The 23,437-nt window shown below is 40.7% G+C and overlaps 2 protein-coding genes across 2 annotated transcripts in view; both read right to left on the reverse strand.

The window, feature by feature from the left end:
- LOC141015920 (formin-2-like) overlaps positions 1 to 8,300 on the reverse strand; it is a 30,628-nt gene extending 22,328 nt beyond the window's left edge. The window contains exons 1-2 of the mRNA XM_073490141.1: positions 6,646 to 8,300; positions 2,875 to 3,125 (exon numbers count right to left, since the gene is read on the reverse strand). Coding sequence (XP_073346242.1) covers positions 2,875 to 3,125; positions 6,646 to 8,300 — 1,906 coding nt within the window. The remainder of the gene's footprint in view (positions 1 to 2,874; positions 3,126 to 6,645) is intronic.
- Positions 8,301 to 15,045: 6,745 nt separating this feature from the next.
- Positions 15,046 to 22,614, reverse strand: LOC141015921 (muscarinic acetylcholine receptor M1-like). Its single transcript, XM_073490143.1, is given in 5 exon segments — positions 15,046 to 15,510; positions 15,611 to 16,367; positions 17,158 to 17,453; positions 21,451 to 21,623; positions 22,521 to 22,614. Coding segments are annotated over 5 exon segments (1,785 nt in total).
- Between the last annotated feature and the right edge of the window lie 823 nt (positions 22,615 to 23,437).

Below are 23,437 nucleotides of genomic sequence, written 5' to 3' on the forward strand. Positions count from 1 at the left end.
TAAAATAAATTCACTTTGCTACTGGTAAGAACTGTTTTGTTTCAGAAATCTAGCTGGGCAAATCAGACTTCTTTAATCCCTTAATCCAGCTATGAAAACTCTGTTTCTCATATACATGAAATTTAAATACTCCAGAAATTTAACATTGTATTGCACTCCTATAACATTGTCAAACTTACAATGGACAGTTTTTAGGACAGGGTTAAAACAGAAGCAGCAGAACCAGAGATATCATATTTTTCCCCCACACATTTTTCTTCTTTATCTAAACCACAGATTTATAACAGAAGTAGAAACCCGACCAAAAGATAGCGGCTAGTCAATCCAATGAAAATTACTTGTCAACAAAAGTTTCAAGCTTCCTAGTTTAGTTCCTGGTTATGCGCCTCACTGAATATGCGCAATAGTGCTTCTCCCGCAAACCCTGCCTGCGAGTTCTCGCTCTGCCTTTACTCTGACTTTATATAGTGATGATGTTGTGATCTCAGCTTGAGAGGTTTTACAAGTATAACATCTCCATGCATCGGAAAACTCGTAACAGAGTCATAATTGACCCTGTTTTCAGTTTAAGGTGTCCTGTCAGCATTTTGACAGACTTCTCCAGCAGTGTATGAGGAAAATGCTTTTTGGGACACAGGGGAATCTGACACTGCAATATCGCTAGTGGCCACTGGGCAAAATGGGAAACAGGGCTGATTTAAAGCTATATTTAAGTATAAATAATAGATTCATGGTCAAAACCTGGTGCCTACATTACCCGCAATGCAACTTGTCACCAACAGTTTGGTCAGAGATCTGAGATGAGAGATATGCTCATAGCGGTGAATGTAGCCTCAAGCTCCGAGCATCAAGCAGAGTGCAGATCAGTCTCTGCACAGCTCCCTCCAGAGACACAGAAGATTGTTTGCCACTGACTTGACAGAGATTTGTTGGCAGCTACGGGAAGTAAGAGTGTTTACAACTGCGCCTCTGACCCCTACACAAGATAAGCACGTCATTAGTTAAAGACACACCTTCAAGCAGGTAGCCCTGCTGTAATGGAAATCGAAATCCCTGCAGCGCTGGGCTGATGTGCCGAGCCAAACCGAGTAGAGCCAGGCCAGCAGATGTGATGGAAAAAAGGCAAATGTGTATTAAGCTGACCAAACTGGTAATTTCTGTACATCCAGATTCTTAAGGAGAATATATGATTTTGTAGCTTTATGTCGCAGCTTCTCCCAACAATGTTTTGGGTTCTGCAAGGGTTGATTCCTGTACCTCTGTTATTTAATCTTTACATACCGTCACCAGCCGAAGTTATCCAGAATTTTAAGGTTTCTTCTCACAAGACTGCAAATGACACACAACTACTGTATAGCAAATTCACCAAACGACTGCAGACCAAAAGACCCCTTGGGACAGTACATTAAACAACATTTGGATCATGAAATGAAGACAAATCTGAAGTCATTGTTTTTGGGGCCAATGAAGAAAAAACCTGTGCTCACCTTTATAGTCCATCCCTGAAAAGCAACAACTAAGCTAGAAACCTCTGTGTTATCCTGGACTTGGATCATAATTTTAGAAATCACATTATTTCAATAACAAAATCAGCCTTTAACGACTTCCACTTCCTTGCAAAAGTATCGTAAGGATAAGAGAAATGATCTCAAAACATCTAAAAGGCGGGACTACTGCAATGGACTATTCTGGGGTATGTGTCTGACGGACAGCCATCGAACAGCTCCAGCTGATCCAGAATGCTGCTGCCAGGGTTGTAACAAGGACCAAAAAGCACAGCATATACTCCAGGTTTCATATCACTGCAATTCTATTACTTGTTTATAAATCACTGAACAGGTTAGTTCCTAGATACCTGTATGAACCTTGCAGGTCTGGCTCTGGATTACAACCAAACATGGTGAGGCTGCCTTTAGCTTCTATGTCTCTCTAATGTGGAACAAATTTCCAGAAGAGCTAAGACTTCTTAGTTAGGCAGTGTTAACTTCTTTTGAATCCAAGCTAAAGACCTACCTGTTTATTGTTGCTTTTAATTAATTTTCTTATCTGTCAAATGTATTCATTAGTTTGTCTTATTGTTTTTACTCTGTGCACTTTTTACTGTTTGTTTTTATTGATCTTATTGTTTTAACTCTGTTGTTCAAATTATCTGCCCCTTCAAGTTAACTAGAGATACTTTTATTCTGCACCTTTCTACAAGCTCTGAAGATGTATTATTTAAAAAAAAAATGTGTCTACATAAAAATGTTATCAATAAGACCTTTCAGTTTGCTTTTATTCATTTTATCCTGTGCATTCCCCTGTGTAATTTGGGTTGCCTTTGGTTATGAAATGTATAATATAAATAAATATGTCTTACCTTGCCTACTGTAAACTTAAAGAAGAGCACATGAGCAGACCAAGATCAATGGAAAAAGGTTGAGCTTGTCTCCAGCTGAAAATATCTTTATGCATGTATTGATTGCCAACTGCTGAACACAAATGGCACCAGCATGCCAAAGCTTGACATCTATTTTTAGAGAACTAACTTTTTATCATAGACAGAATCACAGATGCCATGTATCAATCTTTTAGTGGATCTATCTAAATCTTTTCACTGACTTGCAGTATAGAAAACTCAGTCTCTCAGCTTTCCTTTGTATACATCCTGCCAGAGGCCACTAGTGCTTTGGACCAGTGTCATCCTCTGTATGCTGACCTCTAGCTGCTCACCTCAAGATTTAGAATCAGATTACATACATTTTAAAAAGCATACAATCTATTTTTCATGTCCTCAGAGCCATTAATGCACACTTGTGAATCCTCTTTCTTTCTTCATGCCTCAGGAAACAATAATCCTTGACTGGATTGAAACTAAGACCGTTCTGTACCGACCTGTGAAGACGTCCTGGAAGCCGCAGGTAGAAACCTGTCCACAGGAGGATCTTCTGGTAGCACAGATGGGTTGGCTGCCTCCTCCTCTATAGCCCAACAGATATTCTCCTGAACCTCCAGGGCTTCCTCCATCCTCCTCTCTGTTCCTCAGCCTCCTCTCAAGCTCCTCAGTCCAGTCAGCTGAGCGACTCAGAGGCCCTGCGAGGCTTTGAGAGCGCTGTCTACGAACTTGGTGACCCTCAGCCATCATCCTGTCAACATTTACATTTTAGGTTAGCTTTACTTTGAAAGCAGATCACTCGTACAATTAAATATATTGGGTACATTACAGTGACAAAGTTTTGCACCACACCAGTATTCTTTTCAGTATTATTCTTAACATAGACTTTTTTTTTTCGAAAGGATGCTGTGGTGTTTCAGAGTTTAGTTTCTGTATCTGGATGTTTTTTCATTAAATTTAGACATGTATGAAAATTAACTTGAAAACCTAAAACCTTGTCTTTGGAAGTTTACTATAAAACCACATGGAGATTAGTAAAAACAAAAGGCTGTCTGGCAGTGTAAAGGTAATAAAGTAGAAATCTGAAACATTATTACATGCTGAAATGTATACCATTACGTTTTGTTTGTTTTTTTTCATTCAGACAGAGGTGACTTTTATGTAAGGCACAGTTCAACACCAAATTGAAAGATGTCAGTCCACAAAACATTTCTGGGGCTTCACAGCAAAACAGCATTGCAGCATTCTCCTATACAACTGAAGTATCTAGGGACTTGTTATAAAATGTTAAAAACAACCAAAAAAATGGCTCCATACAGACTGTGTTGGGTAATCTCAGTCTCCAGAGCCCCAAGATCTCAAATTGCTTTAAAATAATAAGTGTGTACAAGTGTGCACCCCATCTGAAGTGTGTGCATTAGCTTAAAAGTGTGTTGAGGGTGAAAATAACATATTTTCAAAGCAAATGAAATACATTTGATGCAGCTACTTCAGTTGTTTAGGAGAATGCTGCAAAGCTGTTTTGCTGTGAAGCTCCAGAAATTGTTTTGTGGACTACGAAACTTCACCTGACTTTCCATCAGCATGGAGGTGAATAGATAATGACAATAATTTTTTAACTTTTTAACTTTTTTCCTTTAACATTCCTCACAGCTTCATTCAGTCATCACATCTACAGTAACAGCTGGTAGCTCCTGCAATATTTTATTGGCATTTAAACATATTTTGCTGTTGCAGCATTAAAATTGTGAGCATGAGAGCCACTTGTTACAGTGTATCCATCATCTAACCTTATTAGAGAGAGAATTCTGCTGCATGATTTAAAATATCCAACAGTGACTGAGTGGAAGTGCGTACTCAGACATCAGACCAACATGTTAAATTGTCTGCAGATTAATGTAAACGGGTCAGTGTCTGAATTTTTTTTAACACTTTCTCACTCATCAAAACACTGTTTATAGTAATCATTGTGACTATGATATTTTGAAATGTTTTGTTAAATCTAATTTACTGGTGTCATCACCTCCAGTTTAGGCACTCGTTAGCAACATAGATTCAGTTACACCCCTACCACAAAAAGCAATTGTCCGATCATATATATCAATCAATCAATCATCAATCATTTCAGCTTACAACAGTAACTAGACATGGTAGGCATGCAGACTCCTAATTTCTACCAAGGCTACTCTGTTTCTAAAGAATTTGGATGTTTTGGATTAACTTTTTTTCTTTAAATCATCTTTCAAAAAACAAAAATACAATATCAAAAAAGTAAAGAATGGATTAAACAGTGCGTTTGCTTACAAAAGTTATTTTGAGGGGTTACAGATGACATTACAAAAAGCCCCTACTTAGGACTGGAACATCCACTACGTGAAAGTCAGTCCAACACTGAACCAGTTGCTGCTTTATCAGACTAGACAATTTATTGATTTTGATGAGATTTACCAGAGACACATTTGCAACATCCAATTGATTCATCCTCATCCTAAAAGTATTTTCTCAAGTAAAAGCGAAACACTGTTTGAGGATATTAACCATAATATCAAATCTCTGTCTTGCTTTATAGTAAACTTCTGATTGATGTATGTTTTCTTATAGTACTGTATAATATTGGAGGTGACTGACTCTAACAGTGAACTGAGAGCACTGCTGCTTGGTTATTTCCAAGACTTATTCATGGATGTTTAAGTGGTGAGGATACTGACATTTTACCTGGGACCTCTTAGCATTAGCCTCAGTCTTGCTTTGGGTCATTACTCAGTGCTAAGTCAACATACTATTATGCCTATGTATGTAGTCATCCAAAACATATTTAAGATCCCCTAAGGATCTTCTACAGATGCTAAAGTTAAGCTAGCTAGTCACACAAGAATGGCAGAGAAAGTACAGCTAAAATTTCCCAATATTAACATGCTAGCTCAACAGCGGCGAGTACTAAGAAAAGCCATGTTCTTTGTTAACATTCATTATGATAATGTTAGCTGTTTTGTTACATGAGTGAGACATTAGGTGGTTGGATATAGTAAGCAATGACAATGGTACATTGGGCTCAGAGTACACACCCCATGAGCCTGTTAATCAACGGCTAACCCAGTTAGCACATAGCACATACCCACAGCAAGAAGCAGTAACTGCTATCCTGGGTAGCCTTTCGGACTGAGGTTTTTGTTTTGTTTTTTAGAATTAGCAGAGCTGTTTATTTATGTATTTATTTGGGGGAAAAAAAGGTAAGTTAGCTTGTTGAATGTAGCGTAGGCCAGCGAGAGCTACAGGGGTCAGTGTATTCAGGTAGCATGCCATGTGTTTCGGAGGAGTGGCTTTCGAAGGGGGCCTGGAGGGAGGAGGTGGGACTTTGGAAACTTTCAAAATTTAGCTTACTCTTGCTCATCTCTAAAAAACTTACCAAGCCCAGCTTTAAATCTGCCAGCAATAGTAATTATTTCAGTAAGCAAAATAGATGGATGCTGAACAAAACTTTTGCTACTTTTGTCTATTTGGATGGTATTTGGCCACAGTTTTTGTTAACTGCACATGCACTTAGTTAATGGTCAACTCTGTTTGGTTGGTTTAGTACATCTTGGTTTAATTTTGATAGCTTTGAGTATTATTTCTATCAATTATGATAATATATACTAACAAAGGTAACTGCTGAGATCTGGGAACATGCAGACATAGCTACAGCATTTAACTATCACACTTTATTTGGAGGTAAACCAAAAACACACCAAAACACACAAACTGGAAAATCTTGTGTATACACAACTACGGTAAGTACAGTAGATCAGAGTTTAACCAGGTCAGGAAGTTGATATGTGAACAGTCATGGAAGTTTGGGTTATTATTCTATAATTGTATCATTTTTTCCCCCAAATTTGACTAACCTGGAGGGTTGTTCACAACCTGTCTGATCATCACACTCCTCATGCTTCTCTCCCTATCTGAGTCAAACAGTCTGACCTGTTTTTAGCACAACATTCCCAGACCCCCACAATTAACTGTGAGTGTTTAGCGCTTGGAATGATGCCCCAAATTATTGAAATCAGATCCAAACTGAAGTAGCCTAAACTTGAATTATGTTTAATGATCTCACAAACTGAATCCAGTTTACCTGCAACCCTGATCAGTATCACCTGATGAAAGTAAAAACTAAATCTGAGTTTATGTGAAGAGCACACAGTACCATCTGTGCTGTCATATCATCATTTGAAAAGTAAAAGAAAAGCAAAAGTTTCAACATCATAATAAACATGCTGTAACACCACAGATACCTGTGGAGGTGATGGTGGGCTCTGCGCGGGGACAGGGGGCTGTGGGAGGGGGACAGGGCTGGGGACTGTCCTGGGGAGCTGAGCTGTCTGGTGGTGGTCTTGATATAGGAGGGGAAGATGGGAGGGTAGGGTTTCACAACGGGACTAGAGAAGTTGGAAGAGTGGGTGGACCTGAGGAGTCGTTTGGCCAACATGGGGCTATCCTGTGGAGGCAGTGTGGTGAAGCACACGCTGCTCCTGCTGCACTGCTGACTGGAGGGGGAGGCACTAGTGCTGGCAGCAGCAGAGTGGTTGGATTCAGATCCAGCACTCAGGCAGTCCTCTAGGGACTCTGCACTGGTACCCGAGCCCAAGTGACCCTCACCTTCTTCAAACACGGTCCCTGAGCTCAGCCCTTCAGTGGGTTCAGGACTTTTGTTGTGGCTCTCTGCAGGTGGAGGACTGAGATCCACATCCACCTCAGGCTCCCTCTCATCCTCCTGCCGGGTTTCACCTCCTGCTTCCTCCTCCTCCCCTGAGGTTTTCCCAATACTGTCGTATGTGAGAACAGGGAAGCTGTTAAGACTGGTTGTCATGGTGACCGGGCTGACTGCTGCCCCCCTTGCAGTAGCCATGGTGATGTCTGTGTGAGGGGGCTGCTGCAGCCAAGCATGCTGGTCTTTTGTGCCTGTGGCAACACAAAGAGGGACTTCTCTCACCCTCTCCCCCTGCCCCTTCACATTTAGCTTCCGATGCTCCACATCCTCCTCTTCCTTCTCCTTCTCCCTACTCTTGTGCACCTCTGTTTGGAGGGGGATGTGTAGTGTTGCCGGCTGGTCTAAGTGCTTGACAGAGCCAGACAGAGTCCCCGTCTCCAGGAACGACAGAGCATCAGAGCCCAGTTCTAATTCCGGGGTCAGGTCAATCACCCCAGGAGGAGTTAATTTAACTACCCCATTGCTCTGCTTCCCTTTCCCCTCTCCTCCTCCCCAGCTCAAATCTCCCCCTTTCTGTGCTTCCACAATTGAGTTAACCCCCCCATGCTGTTGGTGCTGGAGCCTTATAGCAAGCTGGATGTCTGCTAGTAAATCCTCGTGGTCAGCTGCTGAGTGGAAGCTGTAGATATCTGTATCAGACCCCGAGCTCCCTCCCTTCTGCCCTCCATCCTCTGTGGGTGATGTTGCCGTTGTCGAGGCTTTCCGCTGCACCTCCTGCTTCTGTTCTCCTCCATTTGCATCCTTTCTCCCTTGCTCCAGCTTCTTTTTCTTCTCAGGGAAAGCAACCTCAGTGTCTGACTGTCCGAGCTCATCTGCAGACATCTCAGGTGTTTTTGTGCTGTCCAGTTCATCATGTTGAGATGCTAAAACATCCTCCTTTGAGCCTGTTACTGACAAGCATGCGTCTCCTTTCCCTTTCAGATTGCCCTTTCTTTTCCGGATGGAGAAAACAGAGGACTTGGACTCAGATTTGTTTTTCTTCTTTCCTGGTCCTGTGCAATGCATCCCCCCTCCTCCTCCACTGCTGCATGCTCCTTTACCTCCATGCTTACCATGTTTCTTTCCTCCCTTTTTTGTCGTATCCCCTCCTCCCTCTCTCCATCCTTCATCCAGTGAAGGGTAGCTTCCATTACCCGATGCTAACGCAGCTTTCTTTTGCTTAGCCTCCTGGTTGCCCATGTTGACGGAGAGTGTCCAATGGCTTCCTGCCTCTCCTCCTCAGGTCATGCCTGGGAGAGCTCCTCCTGCCTGGGGGAGCTTTTAGATGCCTAGGGAAGGTAGAGTCCTTTTAGTCAAATCTGTGGATGCACGTCTGGTGGTGGAGGAGGAGGAGCTGCTGCTGCTGATGGTGTATTTTCCCAGCTGTGTTGTGCGATGATCTTCCTCGTTTTCTGGTGACGAAGGCTGGCATGGCAGTGATGTTGACGCTAATGCAAGAGAGGGATACAGCTCCCTTTTCCTCCTCCCCTTTCTCTCTCTGTCTTACCCTCCCCCTCCTCCTCCTCCTCTTCTCCATCTGCTGAAAGGAGTGACGCAGGCACTACATGCTTAGTGGACAGGGAGGCAGACTGGGAGAGATGGAGAGCAACCGGGATGAGGATACTAAGCCATGTTTGCTGGAAAAAAGGGTAAGAAAACCTGAGAGGAATAAAGATGCTGGGACTGGAACAGGGGATTGAAATATACACCCTCCTGTAGAGACTCTTGCCTACATTACCCATAGTGCTAAGTGTTGGCTAGGCTCCAATAAAGAGACCTCCTATGCAGCTCCCCGTCACTGCAGGATACTGCTTCTCGAATGCATAAAATAGCACTAACACACACAAATACGTATCGTTCATGAAGACTATTGCCGAGCCATTTGTTTAAAGGAAAAGTTCACCCAAAAATGAAAATTCTGGCATTATCTCACCCCAATGCCACGATGGAAATTGAAGTTTCGTAGTCCCCAAAACATTTCTGAAGCGTCACAGCAAAACAGCATTGCAGCATTCTCTTAAAATAACTGAAATAGCCGTAGAAACATAAAAAACAACTAAAAAAATAAACATAAAATGTCTCCACACAGCTCATCTGGCGTAATCTAGCCTCTGGAAGCCCTGGCATCCTAAATTGATTAGAAAAGACATTATTTACACCTGGGACACGTGGTCGAGCTCATGCAGCCACTTCAGACTTGGTGAGCGCTATCGCTCTTAGCTTAGCTGCTACAGTGAACATTTCAGTATAAAAAGGGTGTAAATAATGTTACATCTTCGGCTTCTGTAGACTTGTATTACGCTGAACAAGCTGTATGGAGAAATCTGATGATTTTTTGTTTTTTTTGGTTGTTCTTTTTTTCCCGTCCCCATCTACTTCAGTTGTTTAGGAGAATGGTGTAACACTGTTTTGCTGTCTAACTCCAGAAATGTTTTGTCAACTACAAAAAATTTCCATCTACATTTTTAGGTGAACTGTTCCTTTGTTTAATTACCAACAGGGTCATTCAACAAGGGTTTTAGATGCATAACACTTACTATTCCTAGATTTTTATATATGTTTTTATGAAAAAATGTCATGTCTTCACAGTATCTGTTCTTGAGCTTTTGATTACATCACATGATCTTCCTCTTGTCACGCTCTGTTGTCACGGAAATGTAGATTTAGATAGAAACTCCTTTCATCATGAAAATTACCATTATCAATACCAACATAACCAAAGTGGATATTAGAGCCAAACATACATGACATTCAGCACTGCTAATATTACTGTATAACACTCAATTGAATATTCCATTTGAATAATTTAGTTCAAAAATATAGTTGTGAACACTTGAAAATATGTTTTACCAGATTATTTCAGCCCATGTAAACATTCTAATTAATCATTTTCTCTAGTAACTTAGTTTTGTCAGCAAATAAACACACTGAGTCTGAGGACTCAGAAATGAGGGTATGGATCCAACAGGCCTCTTGCTTTTCTAAAATATTACTTCTTTTAAGGAGAAATGTCACTTACTCAGTACAACAATGCAGCAAACAGTCATAGAGTATAATACTGTGTAACTGTAATCACAGTCCTAAAACAACACAATTTAAGTCATTTATCAATTTAAGCACCACTTATTATGTGAGTAATTGTGAGTATGTTTAAATACCTGTGTCAAATGTGACAGCTAAGAAGGATTATATATAACCTAAAGCTCAAGACTGCCCAACTTAAGGCTCAGATCATGTATGCTGCCTGAAAGTGTAAAGACAGACCTGGAGAACAGTGGATCCTAAACTCAGAATATTTCTTTCTCATTTTGGAGCTACCTTAGCCAAGAACAACACCTCATCCAGCCTTTTCTTGTTAGTCCATTGCTGGTAGAACCTCTACCAAAGAAAGAAGATACAATTGTATTTCATTGTGTTGCCTTTACAACTTCTTTCCTCTCATAATTCTGCAATGTGGTATATCTGTAGCCATTAAATTGTCAGTTTGACAACTAAGAATTTGGCAGTTTGATCTTAAAGCCACTTGATGGCGATATTGCACCATTATCACAGAGAGTTGCAGCAGTGTCACACGTCAGAATCATCATCTCTTTAAAAATAATTTTCAGCAGTCATGGGTAAACATGTTAAAGCATTTTTTATTGCTCTTCAACTCATATTTATATGTGAACATCAATGCAACAAATATATTTTTTACAGAGTTGAGTTGTACACATTAACTAAAGGCGCCCTGTGGAGTTTTCTTGTAAACAAACAAAAGTTATGTCTGCATTCAGTGTTGCTTACAAAAACACATTGTGTGTATCTTAAAGTGTGTGTGTCCAGCGCATTTTCTTCTTCATAAAACATTATTGTTAACATCCATGTTTACTTGCTAGCAGTCCTCTTCTTTGTTATCTTTGTTGGTGCATTGCTCCATATTGGTCAGTTGGATATTGCGGTACCATTAGCAGAACAGTGTTGCACACGAATGACACATTCATTGCAAAACAGCTCTGTAGCGCTATTAGAGGTCTAAAACTCCACAGGGAACCTTTAAAACATTCTTAAACACACGTGCAAAGTATTCACACTTTTTTTTAACCATGTATATATTATCTCACAACAGTACGTAACTCTCAGAAATATTCTCGTTTTAATGTCAGTGGAAAAACAGCAGAGGTGGATCAGAGAGGATGTCCTGTACTGTTTGACGTCATCTGGTAAAACAAGGAACATGGGTCCAGTGAGAGTGTAGGACAGTGCCAGGGGCTTTATTCTCAGAACAGGAAACCTCAACAAAGCTGAGAGGACTTTTATTTCACTTGTGGTGATTTAAACTGCAGATGGATCTTTGAATATAAAAACTTTAACTAGCTACTCTACTATACCAGGGATGGATGCGGTGTATACATTAAGGGCTGCCTTTTCAAAATAATTAATTACTGGATAGTCGGAGGGAGAGCACAATTTGTTCATGGGTCTGTAGAAACAAGGAAAAACATACAGTTTTTATTTATTTAGTCCAATTACTGACCCTGAACACAGCTTGCCAAGAATAAGTCTTGTTTGCTTTATTAATGTTTAATGATTGGCCATCATGATTTTTACTACACAACATCAAGTCCCTTTTTTAAAATAGTATTTTGAGTATGCATTACATTCACACAGGAAGAGAACAGAGTGTATTGATAAAAAGGCCATCATGCAGACTTTATTTTCAGACAATATTTAACTTGATATTTCTGAAGATTTCAAATTGATATTGGCTTCTTCACACACACACACAATTTCTTATTAAAGGTGGCCCTAGCGTTTGTTTGGACCCTGATCTCGCATCACGGTGGGAGATACCACAGGCAACGGGAATGGGACTCAGCTCAACTGGGTCTAGCAGCCTGAGAGTGAAAACGACTGGACACCAAACAGGGACGAGAACACACGGTTGGCGGGGACAGGAGAGGTGGTAGAGGAGAGAGAAGTCAGGCATCAGCAGCGGGCAAAAATGGCACATAGAGCTGGAATTTTTTTATATCTTACTCCGTGAACAGAGGATTTATTTTGACCAAACTAGAGGTGATTATGGAAAGACAAACCAAGACTGGTTTTGCGAGATTTCTTTCATTAAGGCGAGTTTAAATGAGGCGTGTTGAGTTGACGATAAGTTAACAAGGCAATTCAGTTCTTCTTTGTTCAGTAAAAGGGAGCTATTCAGAAGGTTTAAAGTTGTATTTTTTGGTTTAGTGGAAGTTTTAGTTGAAGAAATAAGATGTTACTGTATTTCCTTTTCTGGGGTTTTGTGAGTTTATTGTGTTCAATTATTACACTAAAAGTTAAGAGAGCTTCTGAAATGCAGCAAACTGGCATTGTTGTTATACATCTCCCAGCTGAAATTACAAAGTGGCATTAGAAGATAGGACAGGCTGGGGCCTACTGGTTAGTATGCTAACTTCAGTAGACATCTCTGTAACACAATAAAAAAGACGTCTTTGACATAACATCACCACTGTTGTTTCCTCACATTCTAAAACAGTGTTTTAAACAAAAATTCTGGCCATAACTCATTAAGTAAGCTATTTCTTGTGTTATAACTGACAGAACAGAAAATTGTCATGGTATGTTTTGTAAATAATCAACAACAACTGTTGCACTGAACATGGGCCACAATATGCATGGCATAGCTGTTACATTATTCCAACCGTGCACCAAGCATTCACATTATTATACTATAGTATTTATACAGATGCACTGACAAACAAATGGGATAAGAGTCGGTGCCACACAGTGTTGTGTTTTTCATTGGACTAATACATTGCTGTAAGCAGCTTTAGTCAAATACTATATTATTGAATAATAATCATTCATTACTGATCTCCTGTCTCAACCAAGGAATCAACATACATCTGTATTGTCCTCATTGATGGTTTCTATACTTGAAAATTATCTATTCTATTTCTAATTATGTTTATTCTATTTCAGTGAGTGTCCAAACTACAGCCCCTGAACATAACATTAATCCAGTGACAACACATTGGAAGTCACAAAAGGGTACTGCTTGACAGTTAATTTGTTAGACCTGGCAAAAAGAATTAAAACAAATCTAATGCACCCTAATTGTGGTGAGGGTTGGATAAATATTAGAAACACTCAAAAGAACACAATACAATTCAAGAGAAACACAAACTACAACCTCCAAAATGACCATAAAGATGAAAGGATACCTCTCTAATACTATTTTTAATGAATATGTTACATAGGTTTACCCCATAAATTGGCCAGAAGTTGTGGTGCGTCTTTACTGGGAACTCTTTCTTTTCACTGAACACAGAAATTTAAATACCCTACTTCAAATCTATACATGAAAAAGGCACAATGGCATATATAAACTGAGCTCCAAATTGTTCTGGTAACATCAGTATTAAAAACAAACAAGAACTGGGTTGCTTTTATTTAGACAAACAATCCCACAAGGCTCTTACATCCTTCAAGTTAATTTCCTTAACTACACCACACAATAATTATGTCATTCTATTATTTTAGTAGAAAATAATTCACTTTTATTTGTATATAAAAAGTCTAAATCTAAATCCATGCTCGTTGCTCCTCGAGGCTGTGCTAATTTGTTACACCACCCAATTCAAATTGTTAAAACAAAAATCATACTTTTGTATTGGTAGAATTTGACGCCAAATTTTCAGATGACATTGCAATGACATCAGGGTGCGTTTCCAGGGAGCTCATGGCTGAGGGCATGCTGAGGTCTGTCCAAACCCACAATTTGTTCAGTCAACAAAGGGCCTCAAGCGGGCTTTCTGCCCTTAACAGAGAGTCTGCTTGAGGTCCGGACTTCATTGATTTAATTACCCACAATTCACTGCAGTTCAGATTTATGTTTGCACAAAACATGCTATGCTTTGAAGAGTACTTTGATAAACAGGGAATTAGCACACTAGATAGCTAATTCTTGTCTTGTTTGTGGTGTGATTAAACAGTAAAAATCATGGCCCACTGACATCCCTCCCACCCTCTGGTTGTCCAGAAAACTATCACGTCACCCAGGGGGATGTGGCACAGGAGGACAGCCGAGGACAGGCACTACTAGGGCTACAAAAATCTCTGTCAACGATACTGACACATTATTATGGGTTGTTCTTGTGCTTTTGTTGCGGTTGATTTGAAAAGACAAACAGCCAGTGGCAGAGTTGATACAGCGGATTGTGAACCATAGTTGCACCAGTAAACATATCATTACTTTAGCTATTGCAGTTGCAGTGTCTCTGGGCTCGTAGAATAGAGACAGGCCAAACAGTGGAGCGGCAGCAGGGCAGCCCGCCAGCAGAGACACTTTTGCAGTGAAGAGTGGCTCAGGAGGATGACTGACCCCAAAAAGAGTAGCAGAAGACCAGGAGAGAGGCTGAAGAGACCGATGTGTTAATCTGAAAAACTACAGCTCAAAAGCCACCAAAAGTAGACTTTATCAGAGCTACTGTGTGAGTTAACAGTTCAAATCAAGCAAAGAAAGCAACCAACAAAGCCAACCAATCAGATGAGGAGTAAGGCGGGTCTTGTGAACACTCAGGACAGCAGTCTGCCTATCAGTGATATGGGGGGGATGGAGAGGGACGGAAGGTAATGGAGACGTATTTTGGTCATTTTGCTGAGGCCTATCTATCAGTGGCTTATATTAGCCTTGTAGACTCAGAACATGTCACAGTAGGAATGACTGAAGACCACGAGGGCTCAGTCTGCAAGTGTAGGGGTTGGATATTTGGATTCAGCGTAGCAGACCAGCCTTGAGCACCTCTGCTAGCTTGGCAAAACTTCCTGTAAGGCTAGAACTTGTTTTGATTCGCAAATTCAAATCAGGATCTTTTCCCTGAAATTTTAGGTGTGTATGCTGCATTCAAACTGAATACAAATCAGGAAATGTATCTTTAAATACAGATCCATCCAATAATTTGCCAGTCTACATTGGGTCTTTTTTCTTGAAAGCCACAGCCTTCCTCTGTTGAAATTGAGGCTTGTTCTTCTTTTGATTCCATTGGCACATTAAAATGTCCCTGAAAGTTGTCCGGAAGGTCTTGTTACACAGGGCATAGCACATGGGGTTGACTGTGCTGTTAACATAACACAACCAGTAGCCCAGTGCCCATAATGTTTCTGGAATACAGTCCTGACAGAAAGTGTTGACCAACACCATAATGTTGTACGGTAACCACGTCGTAATGAATGCAAAGAGGATAGCGCTGAGGGTCCGAGCTGCTTTCTTTTCATTTGCCTTTTTTTCATTTTTACGTTTGTTGATCTCTGTCTTGGCTTTAGAGGCAAAGCGTTTGGCCATTGCTGCATCTTTCATGGTAATGGCTGCAGGTGATTGGTCGGTTGATTGTGATCCTTTTGGACTTTTGTCGGATGATGATGGTAGTTTATCCTTATTTTTCTTCACCTTCTTAGATTTCTTACCATCTAGATAGATAGATAGATAGATAGATAGATTATTTTTATACAGTATATCATGCAAACAATACCACTTAGTAAGGTTATGGCCAACCTGTTGGAGGCCTTGATGGGCCTGCACCATCAGCTTCCTCCTCTGAACCTGACTTGTCCCCAGAGGCATCAACTTCATTGTTGTTAAAGCTGTCACAGCTGCTCTGTTCTGCCTCACCCACCGTAGTTGTTGTGGTGTTCACAGACCTCTTGGATGCATGGCGACCTGGCAACAGTGATGAAAAGTGGAAGCAACACGCTCCACATCTTCCTCTGCTTCCCAGTCCTCCTGGTATATTGGCAATGTCTTTGTTGTTTGTCTCTGAAGCCAGTTGATTTAGTTCAGAGCTGCTGCAGCTTTGAGAACTCATTTGGCGTACCATGGCTGATGAATCTTTCTGGTTGTTAGTCGCACCTTCTCCAGAAGCTCTTCCACTACCACTCACTTGATTCTGAGCTTGATTTGGTTTGTTGCCTGACCCAGATCCCTTGAGACCTTGTACATCTTTAGCACGCTTCTCTGTCTCCTGATAAATCTTCCAAAACAGGAATGCCATAATAGTTACTGGCAAGTAGAATGCAGCAATAGCAGTGCAGAATGTAATGATGGGCTCAGTCAAGAACTGGATGTAGCACTCATTAGGTTGGACTGTCCGCTCACCCACAATGTACTGCCAAAACAAGATGGCTGGAGCCCAGAGAATGAAAGAGATGGACCAGGCTAATCCAATCATGGTCATGGCCCGCTTGGTCGTACGCTTGGCCCGGTAGGTCAAAGGTCTGGTCACAGAGAAATACCTAAGAGGAACAGAAAGAAAGAAGACAACTGTAAAATACAGAATAACTGTGCCGGCTACTACATCGTCTTTCTTGCCACTAACAGTCATATTTATTAAAGATTCTACACAATGAACTTTAAATGTGCCCTGTTTCCCATGGACTTGACATGATACCATCATGATACAACAGGGAAATAGACAACTATAAGCCACAACATTTAAACCACTGACAAGTGGAAACCTTGGGTCATGGTGTCACTTGATAAGCTTCCCCAACACTGCTGCAGACAAAGTACAACTTCTCATGAGAACAGCACTCCCCAATGGTTCTGCCCCCATCAAGGCATGGACAAAGGACCCCTGGGGATGTTCTGTGGTGTCTGGCACCAGGGTTTTGCAGCGGATCCTTCTGTGGGTTGCGAGGTGGGGCTTCCATGGATTGGACTTCTGGCATGTCCAACATATGTTCAATCGTTTAGGTTTCCCAACAGAATATTGCTTTGTAATGAAATAATTAACGTTATTAATTACTAACCTGTCAGAGGTTTTAATGTTGTGGCTGATGTGTGTATGAACGGTCTTTGTGATTTGGATACTCTGAGCCATTCAATGTTAGAACACTGCACATTCATCAAAAAATGCACATCCGCTTAGCCCTATAGTAAATATCAGCATCCAAAGTTGATCTGTTTATTCTATCGTATAGGTTTTTCATGAAGGTAATACCAACAATATATGGCAGTGGCTTCAAAGAGCTTCGTTTAAGTCAAGTTTATCAACAAAAAAATATGTAAATCATGTTTTTCTACCTGTCAAAGCTGATGACAAGCAGGTTCATGACTGAGGCGTTACTGGCAACGTAGTCTATTGCAAGCCACAAGTCACAGACCACTGGCCCCAGAGCCCACTGGTCCATGATGATGTAGGTGGTATACAGGTTCATTGACAGTGTGCCAATGGTTAGGTCAGCAAATGCAAGGCTAAGCAGGTAGTAGTTGTTCACTGTCTTCAGTGCCTTATTGATCTTGAATGACACCAACACAAGGATGTTGCCAACAACAGTGACAAGAGAAAGTGATCCAGTGAGGAAGACAATTATGATGACCTGAAGATGAACAGGTAAGAAGAGAAAACCATAGACAGTGGTTAATCCAATACAATATGCAATATATTCTATATTCTCTAACTCTAACTATATTTTTTTATAATGACTCAAAAACCTCAAAAGGTAATCCTAGTTTACTGTTTGCGTTCTGAAACTTGGATAGGGTTAACTTTCAAAACATCAATACTAAGCTGAGTAAAAGTTTTGTTGTTCTTAGTTTAATACTGGAACACTATAATGCATAAGAAAATAGGTAGCAGACCATTAAAGGCAATAAGAAAACTTCTTTACACTGGAAGGTCGCTATTGAATTCTAGCATCTACTGGCATTTGTATTTATTTTTTTTAAATATCTGAGTGTTTTAAGTGTTTCACTGTTGGGCTGACACACATTTCAAAAACATTTCAGAGTCTTTGGTGAATTTCCAGCTGTGGGCATTTCTGAAGGCAAGCATTACAACTTCAGGAGTCATGATTTAAAGGGGTAATTGGTCAAATATGGCCACAATTTGAAGGTAGCTCCAAAAAGAAAAGGGGTAGCATATAAGGGTGTCACGATTTCAATTTAAAATCGAAATCAATCTAAATTAATTCACAATCTCGAACTTTGAATTAAAAAATAGAATCGTCGATGCTGCCACGCCCCCATGTCACGTCCAGTCGGCTTGCCAAGGGGAAAAAAAACACACGTGTTGAAGTGCTGCGAGTCAACCTCCTCTAACTTAGCTACTAGCTAAAGCGGGGATTATGCTTGCGCGGCAATTGTGCGCCTAGGCGTCGGCGAACATGATCGCGGTGATTTTTCATTTATAGTAGTGCGGCGGTGTCTATGCATCGCGTGGTAATTCACCGCCACAACGCTAGGGGGCGCTGAGTAACGAAACCGCATGAATTCGTACCTGGAGTGTTTACTTTCCGGTTACGCCAGAGAGTGAACACGCCTGGTCTCTGGTAAACAGTACATTGAACAATGGCGACTGAGCGAGAGAGGATACTTTTGGAGCTGGAGCTGATCGATATTGAAGAACAAATGCTTCTAGTGCAAATGTTAAATACCAAACGAAGGAGAAGACGTGTGAGGACGAACCGGAAAAGCTGCGACCCGGAAATGATGTAACGCGGACCAATCACAGCCCTCGAGGTCCGCGTCGCATGTCCCTGCTGTCTGCGCCGTTTCGACGCGTAGTTAGGATTTTTGGGAGGTGCGCGTCAAGTGACGCAGATGTTCGGCGTAGGGGTCTGCGTCGACGGCGTAGCTACGGCGTAGGTACGCCGTCGACCTGACGCAGAAGCATAAACTAAGCTTAAGCCAGTAGCTATTAGCTACAGCCAGTCAAACAATAGCATGGTGTTACACCATTCCTGTTCGGCTCCCGGACCGTGGCCAGTAAGCACAGGGGAGATGATTTCCTCCAGGGCCGAAGTTTCTGTTTACCTTTGGGGTGAACCCCCTTTCACGTGTTAAGCTGGTTGGGAAATAATACCAGGGAGCTTTGCTGTATCTTGAGGAGCCGTTGCCTTTATTCACAGCCAAACTGCAGCCTATATTGTACACTTTATTGCTGTCGCTGCTACTGCTACTCCTTTCGCTTATTCCTCTCCCATTGTGTCACAACAGATAACAGGGCTCAGCTCAGCCAGGTTTAGCAGGCTGAGTGTAAACACAGCTGGTCACAAAACTGGTACTAAACACAGCCCTTTAGGCCGATAGGGGTAATTTTGATGACAGGGGGTACAGTATGGAAGTTATTTATAGCGGCTCTGATCGAGATCTCTAAGCCAAAACTATGGGGGGCTATCAGATTATCGCCTCTTGTGATTCAAAGTGGTATTACAAGATGGGGCTAGCTGGTTAGCAGCTGGTTAGTCTACTTCAGAAGACATCTCTGCAACACAGTATATAGAAATTTTTGACATAACGTCAAAACTTTTGTTTCTCAAATTCTGTTAATAATGTGACAGCTTAAAATTCTGGCCATATTGTACACACTGCCCCTTTAAATCGTGCTCATCTTGCACTGAATGATATATCAGTGCCCTGGACAATTAGTAACATTATGCTGCACTTTTATATTTTAAAACTATCATTTTTAGGTTTAGATGACTATAACATTCAATGATTTTATGAGTACCTGTCAAGAAGAAGTCAAGTAGTTTGAAATTAAGTGCTGTTAAAGCAACTATAGGCAGTAGGCGATTTGAGGGGGGATGCCGTCCCCCTTGTTAGCAAAATTACCAAAAAGCATGCCCCTTGTTAACCTGCCATCACTCTCCACCCCCTTGTAGCAGAAAGTGTGTTACAAATCACAAGCGGCCGCGATCAGCTCCGGCGCACAGTGGAGTCAAGCCGTGCACGGCTGCTTTGTTCCGGCTGCCTGGTCGATTTTTGACGGAAAGCGCAACAAGCTGCACAGAGCAGATCGCGCCGGCAGGAAGTAACGACATAGAGCATCCGGTCAATTTTCAAAATAAAACACCCTTTGCAGACTCCCGACTGTATAAAAACGAAAAATGACCAGATCAACAAAATCTGAGCAAGTCAACAAAATCAGGCAGACAGAAGGCTCGGTTCTGAAATGTTCCCGCTGGGTTCTCTTTATACATTCATGGTATGACGTCGTGCGGAGGGCGGAACAAAACCTGTAGCAGACGCGACGTCGTAAAGCAGCTTCCGGTGGATTCCCAGCGCGTCTCTCGTGTAGAGGAGGAGCACAACAAGTTTGCTTGTTCTAAAACTAAAATGTTACTTTTTGTAAGTGTTTTTAGTGTGTCTGTTCAGAACATGGTGGCTTATGTTATGTTGGTAATTGTCATTTTTGTGCTGGTTTATAGTTTAACCATTAGTGAGGTAGCTGTTACATTTCCTGACACCAGCTGTTTTATCCCTCGTTGAAGCGCACTCTGCTGGACAAACGATGTCATTACACCAAGTTTATATTACCCCAAGCATGTTTTTCTCCATTATAGTTTTTAAATATAAGGTTTTCATATCGGTGCATATCGGACAATATATACACCGATACCGATATATCTGAGAGAGGCTAATATTGGCCGGTAAAATAGGCCTACAGATGAATTGGTTGGGCTCTACTATTTTGCACAATGTTCATTTTGTGTCCTTCAAGGAATTTAGATGGTAAAAAATTCCAAGCGGTCATGTAACTTAAAATGACCCTGCTTATAGTGTATTGTGAGAAACATGAGAAAACCCTACCTGAATAAACTCAGTCCACTGCATACAATTTAAAGGTGTATTTACTCATTACTTTAATACAGTTATAAAAAGACAATTGTAGTAGGGAGAGAAGGAAGATAACTGGATAAAATGGAACTGTAGCATTAGAAATGTCACAGTTATGGTTAAGGCGTCAACAATGTCCTTTGGGAGGTGTACATAGGTGTGTCAGGGCAGGGTGGTGCTCCCATTGGGCCATCCCCCCTGTTAAAAATTAACAAATCACCTACTGACTATAGGTGTCCTAAAAGGGTCTATTCTGGATTATTTTCCATTAATTATTTATATAAATAGTGATTTTACACTATTACACATGGATGGATGGATGGATGGATGGATGGGATTTAACCTCTTAGGGAAGTACTTAAGAAGTAATTAAGTCATTAATTAATTTAGACAAGTCTCTGAGCTTTCCATAGATGCACAATTTATCTTGGAACACCAAGTATAAGCAACTGGTTCAAATGAGCCTTAAATTCCCTGGAGCTTTGGAGCAGCCATGTAAAGAGTGCAGCTGAATGTTTGTTTGGTCGCTACTGAAGCCATGGAATTTACACAGTTAGGCTATAAAACTACCCTGCCACCTCTGTACAGGAGTGATTTCAACCTGCAGTGTACATGTATAATATCTGCATATTAAGGTGGCAAAATTGTAGCAGTAAGCTATATGATGTATCAATTACTAACATTTCTAACCCTAACCCTACTAAAAATCCTCCATTATGGCATATTTAGTATTACAGTGTCACCAAAGCCTCTTACCTGCCAGATAGTATGTCCTCCTAATGGGTCAAAGTCCTCTGCTGGCAGCATTAATGTCCTGTTAGCTGGCGAAACAGTGATGTTTCCTCCTTGCCTTGAGACATGACTTGTATTAAGCTGCTTCCACCCACCAACACTGTCAGATAATATGGCCAACTCCTGGTATGAGCCACCTGAAGATGTGGAGAAACAAGTACTTTTTTAAAGCCACAATTGAGGGCACGACATCAAGTCAAGACAAATTTTATTATATATATACATTATTATTATTATTATTATTATATGGCGCCAAATCACAACAGAAGTTACCTCATGATAGTTTCCATATAAAGCAGGTCTAGACCACACCAATACTTACATTTCGCAACATTCCCAACATTCCCCCATGTGCAAGCAATAAGGAAGTTGCTGTAAAGCCCCACTCACTTAATCTATCTTTTAATCAACTAGTCATCACAGCTCAGGTAAACTTTCTAAAAGACTACATGAATTTCTATCAGAGATTTGGAGAGTCTACAATGCTTGTCCCTGTGTATCACAGATCATTCAATACAAGTCTACAAATCTTTTATCTGCAGATTTGAGGAGCTCTACAGTTCCTTTGGCTTAAATCATTAAGAGCTTTTCAATTCTACTTTACATTCTTTTTATTCATTTTATTTATTTTTCTATGTGTCATTTATCTATACTTACCATATTTGTTTTTATTCTTACCTTGTCTTCCTGATTTCTTTTAAATACTTGTAATTTAAAGTGTTCATTCCAAATTTGTGTCATTGTCATGAAAGTCACAACAATTATATTGCCAAAGCATCAAGATGCCATAACACAACATAAAAGCATTTCATAAAATCTAACAATAAAAGAGTAGCACAGTAATGTTATAAGCTACTTGTATCTAGAATTTGTTTGATACTGCGAATTACTCCTGTATAACATATTTTGTCTTCTTTGCTCCCCTCTACATACCTTTTATTAAATACTTTTAAGATCATTTGAAATGTGCACACAACTTCACAATTTTTGCATTACTTAGTTGTTTCAAAGATACTAAGTTCTGTAGACAGTACCTAAGATGGCAGGCTTGGCTATGATGGTGGTATCATCACCAGGAGAACTGTTGCTGAGGAAGTGAATTAAATCAGAGCTGGAGGTCAGGTTCATGATGACCAATGGACAGCTGGAAGAAAAGAAGAGAAAATAGACTTTCAGATGCAAAAAATGTTTAAAAGTGTAATTTGTAAGAAATGGCCAAAATTGAAGGTAGCTTATAAAGCTATAGGAGGCAGCATAAACACTAACTGCTGCTCACTATATACTTTGCTGTAGCTATCTTTGGCTGTAGGGACTAGCTGCTGTTAGTAAGTAGCTCCGTTAGCCGTGAGCTAAGTGGCCCTTAGGGCTGACAGGAGTTTGTGCGCACTGCAATCTCGGATGACAAGGGGATTCATCGTCATTAACTGGGCACAGCTCAGTCGGGCTTAGCAGCCTCCCAGTGATCCCGGCTGGACACCAGACTGGGACTGAACACAGCCTCCAAGACCAACAGATGACAGGGCATACAGTACGGAGGTGAGAAAGAGAGTCGGCATCAGCAGTGGTCAAAAACAGCATGAAGAGCGGGAGTATATTACATCTTACTCTTTCAATTGAGGATTTATTTCAGAACAAACCAGAGGTGATTGAGGAAAGAAAAACCAAGACTGTTTTGGTGAGTTTTATGTTGTTTATGTCGAGTTTAATTCAAGTGTGTTTTACAATGAGTGAATTAGGCAATTAAGTTTGTCCTAGTTTGGTAAAAGAAAAAAACTTGAATTCAGAAGGTGTACAATTGTATTTTTCTGTTTAGTAAGGAAAATAGGTGTAAAAATATCTCCCATTATATTTCAACACTGTTGTTTCTGCACACCCTGTAAATAATGTTCTTTTTTGTCAAAAGTTTGTGTTTTTTAATGTTTTTTAACAATTCTGGCGATATCTTTGCCCC

This window comes from Pagrus major, chromosome 20, assembly GCF_040436345.1.
Source record: "Pagrus major chromosome 20, Pma_NU_1.0".
Taxonomy (NCBI): domain Eukaryota; kingdom Metazoa; phylum Chordata; class Actinopteri; order Spariformes; family Sparidae; genus Pagrus; species Pagrus major.